Source organism: Schistocerca cancellata, chromosome 1 (assembly GCF_023864275.1).
Source record: "Schistocerca cancellata isolate TAMUIC-IGC-003103 chromosome 1, iqSchCanc2.1, whole genome shotgun sequence".
In the NCBI taxonomy this organism is placed as follows: Eukaryota; Metazoa; Arthropoda; class Insecta; order Orthoptera; family Acrididae; genus Schistocerca; species Schistocerca cancellata.
The window spans coordinates 483674473-483689338 of NC_064626.1; the positions used below are offsets into that span (position 1 = coordinate 483674473).

Here is a 14866-nt window from a genome sequence, read left to right on the forward strand (position 1 = left end):
TTTCACACATTATAACAAAAAGACCCCTGGCCAAGGAGTATAATCGGAAGATGACATAAAGAGAGGTGTGGAAGCTTTGAATGTAGTCAATTGGGAGGAAACAGCAAGAGACAGAATGCAGTGGAGTATCATTATTGACACAATGCAGGATTCCACAGGGCCGGGGACTGCTGCTCTTATAGGCAGTCCTGATATTCTCTAATTTCTTTTTTTCCTTTGTTGTGCCAGTGTCATGTTCTGTTACCTTTGTTTTTGCTACTAGTTTGTAAAGCTCTTGATTCTGTACACCTATGTAGCAATGTGCTCATTTATGATTTCGCACTTTTAGAAGCCCACACAGCATGAATGTGGAGCCATCTGACATGACAGCACTAGATGGTCAGATATGGTTGGCTGGCCCATGGGACAGCCATCCAAGACCTAAAAAGGGTTCTGTTCAAAGACAAGCCTACACATGACCTATCACTGTGTCTGAACCGAGCAAAGCTGCCTGACCAAATCAGGCCATCTTCAACATTCTTTGCACCTCATGTATTATTACTGCCAGGTATTTTTCATAATTCCAGTAGTTCCATTTGTAATTCATTAACCTTGAACTCAGTTTGTATGAAAGTACCTTTCTTTAAACTTTATTTTAGTTTGAGAGATACTTAAGGTTGCATCTAAAGTCAGTTTGCTGATTATTTTAAAATTTCATTGCATAGTGATACTAGTTTCATCCATTACTTCTTATTGTAAATAACGGTGTCATATTGCCTTTTCTCTCTTTGTTTGTGTTTTAAAATACACAATTGCACTGGTTTTAGTGTGTGTGTGTGTGTGTGTGTGTATGTGTGTGTGTGTGTGAGAGAGAGAGAGAGAGAGAGAGACTGTGCTATTGATTACTGATTTTTACAGAACTGGCTTGACTTAGTTATGGATTTCTTTTAACTGCACTCATTTTGAAGATCTTTTTTAGGGTGCTAAAGACCCTGATATCATGCACCAAACTTCTATCATCCATCTAAAGGGCTGAGTTCAAAGGCTGTGTCCCAAGTAGTCACTGATCCACATTTGAAATCACATATGCATTTTAATTCTTCTCATTTGAGAATAATTTTCTTAGGATATCATTAATCTATCACTATTATTCTTTTCATCTCCTTGTACATATAATATTTATACAAGGGAACACAGCAGTAGGAAAATTTGATACCTATAAGAAAGCAGTATACTGTCCTTTGAAACTAGATGTCTTATTTGAATATAAATATTTTGAAATATTTCTCCATTTTTCTTATTTCTGTAAAGCTAAATAAATGAACAGTAGGGATTTATGTCCTGACAATGGCCATGTCATGAGAGACAGAACATAAGATCAGATGGGAGAAGGAAATTGGCCATGCCTTTTTAAAGGAACAGCTTGGCATTTGCCTAAAGTGTTTTAAGGATACCACATAAAACCTCAATCTGGATGGCCGAGCTGTTCTTCTGAAAGCAATTCCAGTGTTTTAATCAGTGTGCCTTTTGTGAAATTGTGTGAATTCCATGTGGAGGATGTAAGCAAAGTAAGTGGCACAACAGTTTCCAAATTTTGTGTTGATTTTTTTATGTTCTACCCTTCATTTACTCATACTTCTCACTTATTGTATATGCAATAAACAAATAAACACAAAAAAATCATTGACAGTTTATATTTCACAAGTTTTATTTACATATGTGCAAAACCAAAATACAGCAAAGTATCTCAATCATACACAGAAGTTAATAATAATTTTTATGCTACCAGTTATCACAGCTTTGACAAATAATATTTGATTTTTGCTTCATTTGTTATGTACATATTGTACAAATATAAATTCATTCCATTAGAATGATGATTCCACTAGAAGCCCTCACAATATTTTTCTGAACACTTCTGACAGAATTTACAATTGTTATCATTTCATCTAAAATGTAAGAACATTTTGATATTATTCCCACCTGAAACTACAAAAAAGCATTGTTAACTTTCGCTTTCCTTTATTTTGTGTTCTTTTTAATATTTAAGAGAAGCTGACAAACTATTGGGATGAAAATATATTAATACTGAATTTAAATATTGACACTTCCAACATAAAATATGAATGAAGCAAAACATATTTTTCTGTTGCCAATGTAATTAAGTACATATAATATTTCAAACAAATTCTCTGTCTTACAGAAAATATTTTCCATCAGACTGGTGTTGATCAGTCTCCAATGTCGAAACCATGTCTAAAAGATTCAAAACAGCAGTACGCTTCTATAAATTTACAGATTTAATATAATGGACTCCAAACACATGTACCTTTAATCAATCTAAATAAATTGCACTTGTAATGCTTTATTTTTAGACTGGAACCTTTTGCTGATACTTCCATTTTTTTAAAGACTTCGATATTATCAGGAGTGAAATGTTCTTTTATGTTGTAACCTGGTTTTAGTTTGGTAAATATATTGCTGATTATTTAAGACAAAAGCCCATGAGGCAACAGACACAGAAGTATGAAACCAGTGTTTCTTACTACATCTTCTGTTAGAGCACAAAAGGAAATTCTTCAGTGCATAAAACCATACTTTCACAAAGATAGTATTGTAATTGAAAGATTATTTTATTCTATTGTCATTCTGTTTTAACTTAAACATATAACAGTCTTGTGACAAAAGTGATCAGTGCTCCAATATGGGGGATTCGAACATAGTAGTCTGGAAACTATTAATAACTCCAGTGAACATATTCTGTACAATAATGATTGTTTCAAAGACACTAGGTAGCACTCAAAGAGCAATGTGGAGGAAGGCCAAGGAATGGTATTTTTTCAGGATACTGGCATGATATATTTAATTTTTATTTTAATATGGAGCATCTAAAAACATGTTTTTTTTTCTCTTTTCCTGTGATCTCATTTTTTATATATGTTAACATGTTTTATTGTTACATCAAAAATATTATCTTTTATTGACCACTTCACAACAATTTGTTTTTATTTCATTCAGTATATTACCAGATACTTTCTGTTTAATGCAACATAACAATTTTCTTTTACTGTTGAGTGGCTTGAAATAAGAACAGAACTGTCATTGGTATCTCATTTCAGAAATGAAGACAACTTTTTGTACAAATTCTCCATGACTGAAAGAAATATTAAAACATAAGTTGCTTATTATTCACCTATGGTCAGTCATTTTATTTTTTTAATTGATAAATATTACTTATTTGTTTTCCTTTTATCCATATAATTTAGCCTGTTATCTTTTGGTGTCTGTGATCATTCCTTGCTTGCTACATCTAGCTTGCCTTTTCCCTGGATTATCATATTGCAAGTGATACCACATATTAACGTTCTGGACATAATTTTACCAATTCAGAAGCTCAACTAATAAATTTTCCATAATAATCATTACACCTTGTAGCCTGAAAGTCACAGACCGAAACTTTCTTGAAAGCTCTTAAGAGTTTAAAACATTGATATCAATGAGTGTTTCTAGGTCTATGATGGGAGTATATAAATCGAAAAAATTCATTCGAATTCCTCATAAAGTTTTCTGTACATCCACCTGTCCACAGATAAAGCACATCAAAGTAAAGAAAACATAGGGAATGTAATGCTATGTTGATAAAAGTAAGCATGCTGTACAAAACAGAAAAAAAGCTGGTAGCAAATAATACCTTTAATCCTTTCAAGTGATGTTAGACTATCACAAATGAATATGCTGACACCTGATGGCAAACTGAATTTCTTGCCAGTGTGTCAAAGAAACTGTATGTAGTATGGGCACTTTTTTATTTTACCTGATGCAAGAAATAAACATGGCTATTACTAACATTGACAGTTTGGTTGCTAACTATTCTGTGAGACCGCAGTTGGCTAGATTGTAGGCATGTGAGCAATTGATGTATGATTTTACTGGCACATCATAAGAACAAGTCATACCTTTCAAATTGGTTTTGGTTTTATATCACACAGAGACATGTACATCAGTTATCATAACTATCCCAACAATGGTATTTTTAAGTCAAGTAAACCTTCTGTTCAAATTATTTAATATCTGTAATGCATCTCACATCTGGAAAGGTCCATTCCTATTTTGAACAAGGAACTAAATTTGGTACTGATATACAGTCTCATGTCCTGTTTGCATTCATTATAAAAAAGAATAAATATGAATTAGTTTTGGATTGTATGTTTGCAGTGGTTGTGTTTATAACTGCCAGCACGGAAAACTGGTTTTTCTGGCCAGTGAACAATGCACTGATGGTTCTTACAATTGTTCACATAACCAAAACAGTTATTAACAACATGAATATATGGACAAAAGTAAAAACTGCACTTATATCAAATGATTGAACACAATACTACTAAACAGTTACTAGTACAAAAACGTGTCAACCTTTTGAGAACAGTCAATTTCAACATGAATATTCTTCAGACAGGGCCAGTATAGTCTTCTTTGTTTTATGAAGACATGGTAAACAGGAACCATATTATTCTGTTTTATCAGCAAACAGTACAAGAAGAAAGCATTTGAGCAGTTCGTGAATTAATCTTATGATCAAAGTCAGTGTATTTATTGTTGGGATTGAGTATTTTAACATACATCTTCATAAATTTTCATCAAGCAAAGATTCCAGGAACAGATGAAGCCACCATACTTAGTAATGAAGCACCATTTTCATTAAAACACTTCAAAATGTTTTTATAGCACATAGAAGATATTTTTCAATAACAAGTCCTCTTTTATACAATATTACTGAAGTACAATAGTGACATTATACATTCACTATAAGACTTTGAGATCTATAGAAAATGACACATGGCACACACATCATGTGATTTTTTCTGGTGTTACAGTTGATATTGCAGATTGATGTTCTTGTGTTAGCAAAGGGATGAGTGGTCCACGAAGTAATGCCCCCTCAGCGGCATCAGCAGCAATGGCTGGAGACATGGAAAGTGCAGGGTTCGCAACTGCTATTATATTTCCTCCACTGGATGCTATCACCTGTAAATAAAATATAATTTATATACACCCTAAAAATAATTAATTAATATCTTAATGTACCACATTTGTTCAGTATTTGTCATATAATGGCATTAATTTAAGTAAAATATAAGATGATTTGACAGTGATAATCAGTTGAACAGAGGAGAAATAAGAAGTCAAACATTTAAAGCAAATACAGCATCTGCAAGATGAAGGGTGGTGGACACATATACAAGTAACTGTCCTCTCGTATTAACTTATAACTTCATAATTATAAAGTAAATCCACAAACTACTTTTATTAAATAAAAATATAACTTTCAGTTAATCTATCATTTTTCACTGAAAACATACTTGCACTTTGCTTTCCTGATAAGGATCTTCAAAATTGGTTGACTGTGTATTTACACTTTCCTTATTTTGATTAGCAACCATCTCCTTGACAACTCGCAAACCCTCATCCATTAATGTTTCATTTACCATCTGCAAATAAGAATGTGAATTAGTACCAATTTATCAACAACAGTTGTCTTACAATGTGTGCCACCAATTACCCACTACTTTTGTGTGATAAAGTAAACTACAATTAGGTTGGAACAATATAAAGAAAATTTGGTGTAGGAAAGTGACTGAAAGAATTCAAGAGAAACACTACATAATCACATAAGGAAGACTGTCGATTTGTCCATTGCTGGTAATGAAATTTTAGTGCTTGTCATAGACGTCACTTTATTCTTATGGTCTAAGAAAGGATGTTGTACGTTGTGAAAAAGGACACAGCTGTGGAGCACAGTGTCTTGAAATTAGAGGAGTTCTCTAAATAATGTACATATTACTGTAGTGCGGCCACATTTAGATGTTACAAATATATAGTTTCAAGTTTATGCTACAGCTATTATCTTTTCAATCAGATTTAGCTCATGGTGAATGAATGAACTAGTGAATGAAGGGTCTGTAAATATTACTATCTCCCAGAAGTAAATAGCAAAGATGTCTAGTTGATTTTTTAGACAGAAAGCAAGTTTGTCATAACCACTGAGTGGGCAGCTTAGAACAAGTAGTTGAGCTGTCTATAAACGTTATGAGTGATGCATTAATGCTACATCATAGTGTACAATATTGCCGCTGATGACTAAAATTTCATGAAGTCATTGCATGTGCTGGGTGCCAAGGAAACTGAAAGACTAGCGGAAGGATAACATACAAGATTAGTAAATGCTTTAAGCTGCAGAAGTACACAGTTTCTTAGAAGGAATCACAACTGGTTAAGAATCATGGTCATACCATTACATGATTGAGATGAATAAGTCTGACGTTCCAGAAGAAAACTGCCACAATAGTGGAAGTAATGTGTTGTTAGATTTGTCCCATACATTGAAAAAGAGTTAAGATGTTGCTTTATTGTGTGTAATTTATATTTTGTGTAACTAGTTCAACCTTTTGTTTAGAAATATTAAGCACAGCATATTGATTCACCATCGGATCTTATTACATTAATTGGCCATCTGAATTTATCCTCAACTAGTGTTAAATCTTGAGGCCTTTCTCTCACTCAGAATCACTTCTGACAACCCAGGAAGCTTCAGCATTCACTGAGCTTGATCTTCAGCATTTCACTGTGATCCTGGCACACACACTTTATGTCTCAGTTTTAAAGTTTTGTACATTGCATGTGCATTGATTTCAGTTATTCCATATACCACTTATCTTATTATTAATTCATTTGCTTTGCATTGTAGAAGTCACTTTTGTTCCTTCAAATCCTTGCTGGATTATGTTACACAGAGACTGGTATTTTATTTTCTCCAATTTTCCATTTCAATGGTTTCAGTTCGTGCATGCTTACGAAACATTGTCTAATGATTGCAAATGGCACTAAATTGCTGCTTTTGAAAGATGACTGCACAGGTGAAACTTTTTTCAGTGCTTTATTCTAAAATACATTCACTTTAGTGTATCATTCACTTAAATCAATGTGCATCCCTGGAAGCTGAGTGGACAGCTTGGTCAGAGGGTTAGCTGCCCTCTGTAATAAAAAAAACTGAGTTAATGGATCAATGACGAACTGAAACGGGTGTCTTGCGACATCCACACTGAGCAGATACCCATCAACACGCAAGTCACCGAAGTGGCGTCAAATCGAAAGACTTGCACCCCGACGAATGGTCTACCCGACGGGAGGCCCTAGTCACAAGACATTTATTTACTTAAAATCAATGTTACACTGTGGGCTCCATATACAGCTTCACATCCATTCCATCCAATTCACTCATGAATAACTTGTTTAAACTACTGAATAAAAAACTAGTAGATATGAATTTTTGATGGTCATCAACAGATGATATTTCTTTTTTCTGTCTCAATTTCCTGCCATGCCTTTGCTATTATCCAGTCATTTTTTTCTATGCAGGACTGATTCCACAATTAAAAGTGTAAATCATGGTATATCCTTGAAAAATTTCTGTGTGCTCTGAGAAATATAATCAGTTTTGTGGAAGGAAATTGGTATGCTTGTTGTCATCTGCTATGAATAAAATAAAGATTGGTGACAGAAAGGAGGTGGGAGGAGAAATAGAGTGATGGAGAATAAAAAATAGATTAAGGAAAGTGGAGGCTGAATACAAAACACCTCCAAATGTGTCTTGGCAGTTAACAAATACTAATGAATATCGCACATATTTTTGTACCATTAGAGGTCACTTTTACTTTTGATGCTATTTTTTTGGCTGGGATGAATGAGGTTTTGCCTTTGTACTGCATGTGAAGATACTCATAAATTTGTTTAAAAAGTGTATTTGATATCCAAAGGGAATGGTTGTGCAATCATTATTATTTTTTGTAGCAGAAGTTTTTAATATCTACTTTAGAATGTTACTACAATCCAATACTATATTCCTTACTTTATATCATAAATGATTTTGCAAGACTGACAATTTTGAACTACGCAGTGCTACTGGTACATGTGTATGGAGGAGTAAAAGTCCAGCTAAAACATGCCACATACACCACCTACATAAAGAACATCAATACTTATATAATGGTGGATGTAGAAGAAACTTGTTGGTATCTGTGATCCATAACTACAAACCATATACCAGTAGAATCCTCTACTCAACTATCTACGGTTGTTTTCTACTTTCCTCCATTAGCTGCCTACAGATTTTTTCATCACATAATTTTTTACCTGTGTTCTGGCATCACTGTTGTATTCACTTATATTTAAATAGCTTTACAACTAATTTTCTCAGCTCTTGCAGCTGAGACTGCTCTGCAACTATAGGTACACATTATTTTCAACTTCTGTTTAACATCCTGTTGAACTGTAATACTGTGATGACACTGAAGGCACACAAAGGTAAATTACATTAAATATGAATAAAAAATTGGAAATCTTGTGTATTTGTCCTGGAGCTCAAATAGTTCGACAAAAATGGGAACGAACCAATCTGCTGTATAACATAAGACATAAAATATTGTATTTAGTGAGAGGCAACTAAATATTGAACAATGATGTTCATAATTTCTATGTCTTGCTGCGACATGAAAATCTTAATCTATAGTGTACAACTCATTGTTAAAGTTAGTAATAGAATAAAATAAATAAGTCATAAAATTATAAACTGTGTTCAGATTTTATAAAAAAACATATGCATTTTTGTCACTCAAGTAGCACCATAACAACTGATTAACAAGACATTTTTGGATTGATTAGTTTCTTCAGTAGCAAATTAAAACTAAATGGGACACAAACAGGTGTTGCAAGAAATACATGGAGAAATTTCACTTAGCTCCTCGTGTTAAAGAGCACAACATGAGTGAGGTGATAATATCACATCACAATCATGATTAAAATCTTCACCTTCACAAATAGGATAGATGAAGTATCAAATATGAGAGAAGAATCGACCATGGGAAAAGAACTGGAGCTAATATATATATATAAGTAGAAACAAAAACAGAAATGAAAGGGCAGGAAAATTTTAATAAGAAAGATAAAAAGAAAAATTTAGGTATATTGCAAAGAAAAATCAGTGTGGGGTCCAAGAAATGACATGTTGAAGGACCAGTAAAAACTCGGCTTTAAAAAAGTGGAATAGAACGCAGGATTTATCATATCAAATAGAAACCAAGCATCTCTGAAAAACATTTATTACCTCATGAGTTCTAAAACCAATGCATGGAATGAATGATAAACCCACATAACCTAAATAGTAGACCAGGCATTCATAAACCTCTAAATGTGAAACATACATGTTGAATGATTTGTACAAATTTTGCAAGAGTGCACCACCTCCTATGAACTCAGCTGTTTATGACACATAAAAGACTAACTTGTTTCTGCCTCCCTGACAGCAGTAGTCACAAAGTTTGCTACCACACATCTCCCAGCCCAGATATGTAGATTTTCTGGGACTTTGCAACATTACATCTCTCACATGAGTCACTGTCTGTTTCAAAATGCCTGGTTGCTACAAACATTATACATCACACAGACAACCAGTCTCCTCAATTTTTTTGTACCGCTTCACTATGCTGTTATAGACTGATGGTGTCTTTGCCATGGGAAGCTCTTTGCACACTCACCATTGATTGGCTACTTGTAAAGTTTAGCACACAAATGCTTTTTCTACCCAATTTACCACCATTTTCAGAAACTATAGTTCATGAAGTCCCTGAAGGTGGTTTTACAAACTAACTTGCCAGTAAAGCAAACTCTGAGGTTTGTCTTTCATGTAATGTATTATTTATTATTTTATGTTTAGCCATTTACCTATACCAATTTTAAGAAATGTTTCATGGACTTTATAATTACTCTCCATACATGCCATGAGTTTTCAGTCAGTAAAACCCATTCCATAACACCTTTTATAAGATATTTAGGGTAACTATAAGCTCTTTTATCAGTGGATTCCTTTACCTATCCCCATTTACTCCTGATGCCCTTCTTCTGGTGCTAAATACTGCTTGTCTCTGCCAATCTTTTTCAATACAACAATATAGTCTGTGTGGTGTTGAAGTTCTTTCTTGTACATCCATCCATTTCCCAATCCAGGAGTCGATTTCTTAAGTTCTCGTCAAATTTGTTTCAGCAATTACTGGGCCACACTCAGTAATACAATTAGAGGTGTATTCTTGGTAAACACTTTGGTTTCCTTGTATGGAAACAGTTTCATAAGTAATCAATATGCCAATGAGAACATTGTATTACATTTAAGCACTCATCATATATTTTGTTAGTCCTACCTACTCATAAGTCTTCGACACAACCACAAAATGTGGGTCCCATTCTTCCTGTCAACAATACTTACGTAATTATGGTGGGCTTATACCCATGTCCTGCACTTCTTCCTGATGCTCTACTATGAGGTATTCCCACAATGTATCTATCCCTCAGTCTTCCTGTAGGTATCTTGCCCCATGTTGTCATTTCATGTAACTGTTTCAGTGTTCTAAAAACTCCCATTGTTCAACATGCTCATACCAAACAGAATCTGAATACAGATATAATTTTATTTTGCCAACTTTAGAATATTCTTTGAGCTCAATGTTAATGGCAAAGTGTGAAGCATGCATACAGTAATGAATAAACTGACACTTTACTCTAGTAATACATAACACTTCCGGTTTCTTCTGAGATGATGACTTCTCATCACTGCAAGGACTTCACAAGACACTGGAAGTATTTGAGAGCCATTATGACTGATGACTACTCAACAGAAATCCATTTCTCAGAGAGTGGCTTGTTGCAATCCATGCACATCCATCTTACTTACATAACTGTTGAGACTGAGAAAGCATTTTGCAACCATACTGGGAGCAACTAGGAGCACTGACACACTGACTACGTCACTGGCTCAGGTCTAGGAGGAGCAGGAGTCTGATAATCCTGACTTATGTTTTCCATGATTTCCCTAAATTGCTGAGGTGATGCTTTTTAAAACTGCTTGGCTGATTTCCCAGCTTTCATGGCCCATCTCTAATTACCTCAATGTTTACTTTTTTTGTCATCACGGATTCAATTTTCCCTGACACAATATGAGAACAAAGGAGAGTTTGGGGTGAACCCATCACTTGTTTAATTTTTAACATACTCACATGAGTAAATACTGTAGGTCTCTGACTCCAGATAACTTTTTCCTATGGTGCACCCACCAATGAGTCACGGTGCCTGTACTAAAATCTGTCACTTGTAAATGCAGTTAGCAAAGAGAATGGCTTTCGTATCCATAATGAGAAGATGCTACTCTTGTAATAGATGGTCCATTTTGGCTGTTACCCAGCATCAAGTTAGTGAGTGATCTGCTGTTGTTTAGTGTAATGATCTACTGTTACATTCTCAGCTAGCCACTGATGGCCCTGTAGTTCAGTTTAATTCTAATTGTTACTTATTCCATGACTCATAGGCATAATAATTGATGAAGAGTGGAATGTGTAAATTTGATGCCTCAGAAGTGTCTCTGTGTGTATGGATACAACAACTCTAGGTGTGTGTGTGTGTGTGTGTGTGTGTGTGTGTGTGTGTGTGTGTGTGTAGCAACAAGGGACATGGTTGCAGAGAAGTCATGTTCAAACAATAGAATTCCAACTTGGAGTACCAACAATATTAGGAAAAGGATAGATTGCTACTCATCGTAAAGTAAATGCAGACAGGCACAATGAAAAGACTATTATACATGTAACTATTGGCAAAAAAAACCTTCTTCAGAAAACAAAACACACACACATTCATATGAGCAAGCACACTTCATGCAGACGTTACTGCTATCTCCAGTCTGAGTTGTTGGAGATAGCAGTCATGTGTGTGTAAGATGTGCTTGCATGTGTGAATTTGCGTATGTGTGTGTGTTTTCTTTCTGAAGACGGCTTTGGCCAAAAGCTAAATGTGTAACAGTCTTTTCGTTGTGCCTGTCACAACCCAACAAGTCATCTTCATGTAGAAGGCATTTCGTATGATGGAGTTTTGCAAGAGCAAGTCCATAAGGGAGGGGCATTGTAAGTTTAGGATCACATTTAACAAGCCTCCATATATCGTAACGATTCATTTATGAGTGTGTACAGAAGTTTATGGAAGCAAGGTGCCTTTGTAAAGGCAGCTGTGACTCATGTCAATGTGGACAGTTTAGGGTGAGTGTGGGCAGAATTGAACTACAGACTAGCCATATGCCATGTAGCTAATGGTTCACTTGTTGACTATGACACAAATAACTTCTTGAATTGCTGTTTCTCTAAATATATTCATATAATACCTTTCCTCAATACAAACATTTTTTCTAGATTACGTTGAATAACCCTTTATAACACACATGTTGCCAGTTTCAGTAGTTGACACTGGTGGCAGTGGTTTAAGAAGTTGAGGCTGTCATGATAAACCTCTGACACAGTGAACTATGACAAACCCATTGTCCACAAAATCTCAGAAATAATGTGCTTCATGCCTGTGATGCTGAAAGTCTAATCATGGTCAAATGGCCTGAGATCTCATGTTGGACCCAACCTTTGCATCCTTATCACTTTTATGTCGATAACAATGTCTGATGATTTCACAATTGCGTGCTATAAGGAATTATTCCACTTGTCAAGATAATAAGGAATGCCATTTTTCCATGACAATTGTCTTCATATTTACTCTACAATTTGGTATAAAGAGTGTGTAGGGATACTTTTTATTGTACTAAATATTCAGGTTTCTTCCTGTGCAATTCTGGGTGGGGGGCTTAAAAAATGGTTGCTTATATTACTGTGTGCTTCTAATAACTTCACATTATACTGGAGGTCTCTATAGGAGCAACACGTAGATAGTTGCAGAATACTCATAGATTTCATCCCAAAAACTGGTTCTTGGAACTTTCTGAGTAAGTTTTTGGAAGATATTTGACAACTTTTGTAGTTTATGGCTGCTAAGATAAGATTATTCATCTCCTGAGCGGCAAACAAGCATGATCACTTGCAGTGACATTATTGTTATGTATCAAATGTTTTCTGTTATTCTGACCCAATATGGATCATATACATTCCAGCAGTGTTTTAATGTGAGCTATACACACACTTGGCAATAAGTCTGTTTTTTAGACAGACTGTAATTTCAAATATCCTACTAATATATCAAAACCCTCTGTTATACAACATGTAGAGGAGACATAGAGTTGCAAACAAGCACAACAAAAAGACTGGTATATATTCAAGCATTTGGCCAGTGGCAACAGTGGTCACGTGTGTATGAGTTGTGCTCATGTGAATGTCTATGAATTTTCTATTTTAGAAGAAGGCCTTTTGGCTGAAAGCTTAAATGTAGCAGTCTTTTTGTTGCACCTGTATGTGACTCAGTGTCTGCCCTGTATGGTGAGTAGTGAACTATCAGTTGCATAATATTGTCATTATTCCATACTGGATTTTACATTGTTTGATAAAATCTTGTGTCAGCTTTACTTACAGCTGGACATGTGTGGCCATACACTTCTTCTTCTCAGATATTTTTACTCCCAGATATTTGTATGGCTTGGCTAAATCAAGTCAGGTCTCATAATGCTATAGTCCACAGCTGCTTCATTTTTACTTAAAATAAAGTACATAACTTTATTCCTCTCAACATTAAGAGTTTGGTTGCCAATCTTTGTATCAGGTTTACACAGGATATAATGGGTATATGTGCAGATATTTTTATCTGTGGTACCTTAATATGTAGATACTGAACAGTCTTCGCACAAACATTTCACAAACCTGATGTTTTCTGCATGCTTGTAACTATGCATGTCAGTATAGACAATCCATTTTTCATCCACATTTCCACACCTGACCTGCTATCCAGGGGAAAATAAGCATTAATGGTTTGCTCTTGCCACATTTACTTGGAGGTACTAACAAAACTAAAAACATACTACTCCTAATATCTATAATTATTAGCCTGCAAATGAAGTAAATACTGATGCAATATTGTCCAGAACACTGTCCTCTGTCACCAGTATAAATATCCAAACTTATACCTGTTACTCCATGTATGTTGCCCAAATCACACTGGATAGTGCTACAATGTTTACTGGGTGATGATTGCTCACAGATAATCAGTTCATTTGTGAAAAGTCTGAAACCATACCTAGAACTGTCTGTTAAGATTTTAATAAACATCATGAATAGCAGTTGCACCATCACATTTCCCTTGGGCAAACCTGAAATTATTTGTGGCTGACTCCTCACCTAGTATAACATGCTCAGTTTTGTTTGCCTAGAAGTTTTAAATCCAGTTACAAACCAGAGTAGATACCCTTCACAAACAGAGAGCTTTTACAAATGCTACCTTTGAAGTTTTCATGAAAAAATGACAAATCATTTTACTCTTTCCCAAGTCACTCATCTTTAAAAATTGTACACATTTGTATGCATCTGAACCAGTTCTGAAAAAAGTTTTTCACTTTGCTGTTGATATCTTGAAAACATGGTTTTGGAAGCGTTTAACAGCATGGCAATGAAAATCATTGTCTAATGAAACAAAAATAAGTTGGTAGACAATCAATCAGGTGAATGCAGGCAATGAGGAAATAATATGATGTTTTTCTCTGGCAAATAATTGGGTGACAGGTAGCATTGTCACAGAATGATTTGATATTATCTGTTGTTTTTCCTGATTTCATGAATGACTTGTGGCAAGCCAGTTATTGTGTAGCAGCCACCATTAACAGTTCTTTGATCTGGATTATATGGATTTTGCAATTCATCAGTCACATTTGTGTTGAGTATTTCCTTACACCAACTGACACAAAATTGTTTTTGAGTTTCAGTCAAACTATGCATATCCAGGGGGACAAATCTTCTTCACGGATATAGATTCATGTACAATTGTAATACTGCAGTCTTCAAAATACGCAAGGATGCTTCTGGCTAATGGT

The 14866-nt window shown here is 34.8% G+C and overlaps 1 protein-coding gene across 1 annotated transcript in view; it reads right to left on the bottom strand.

Moving 5' to 3' along the window:
* Positions 1–1662: 1662 nt before the first annotated feature.
* The window catches only part of LOC126185518 (NGFI-A-binding protein homolog), an 89418-nt gene continuing 76214 nt past the window's right edge, over positions 1663–14866 (bottom strand). Inside the window, exons 13-14 of the mRNA XM_049928139.1 lie at positions 5340–5468; positions 1663–5004 (exon numbers count right to left, since the gene is read on the bottom strand). Of these exons, the coding sequence (XP_049784096.1) occupies positions 4828–5004; positions 5340–5468 (306 nt within the window). The 3' untranslated portion in view covers positions 1663–4827. The remainder of the gene's footprint in view (positions 5005–5339; positions 5469–14866) is intronic.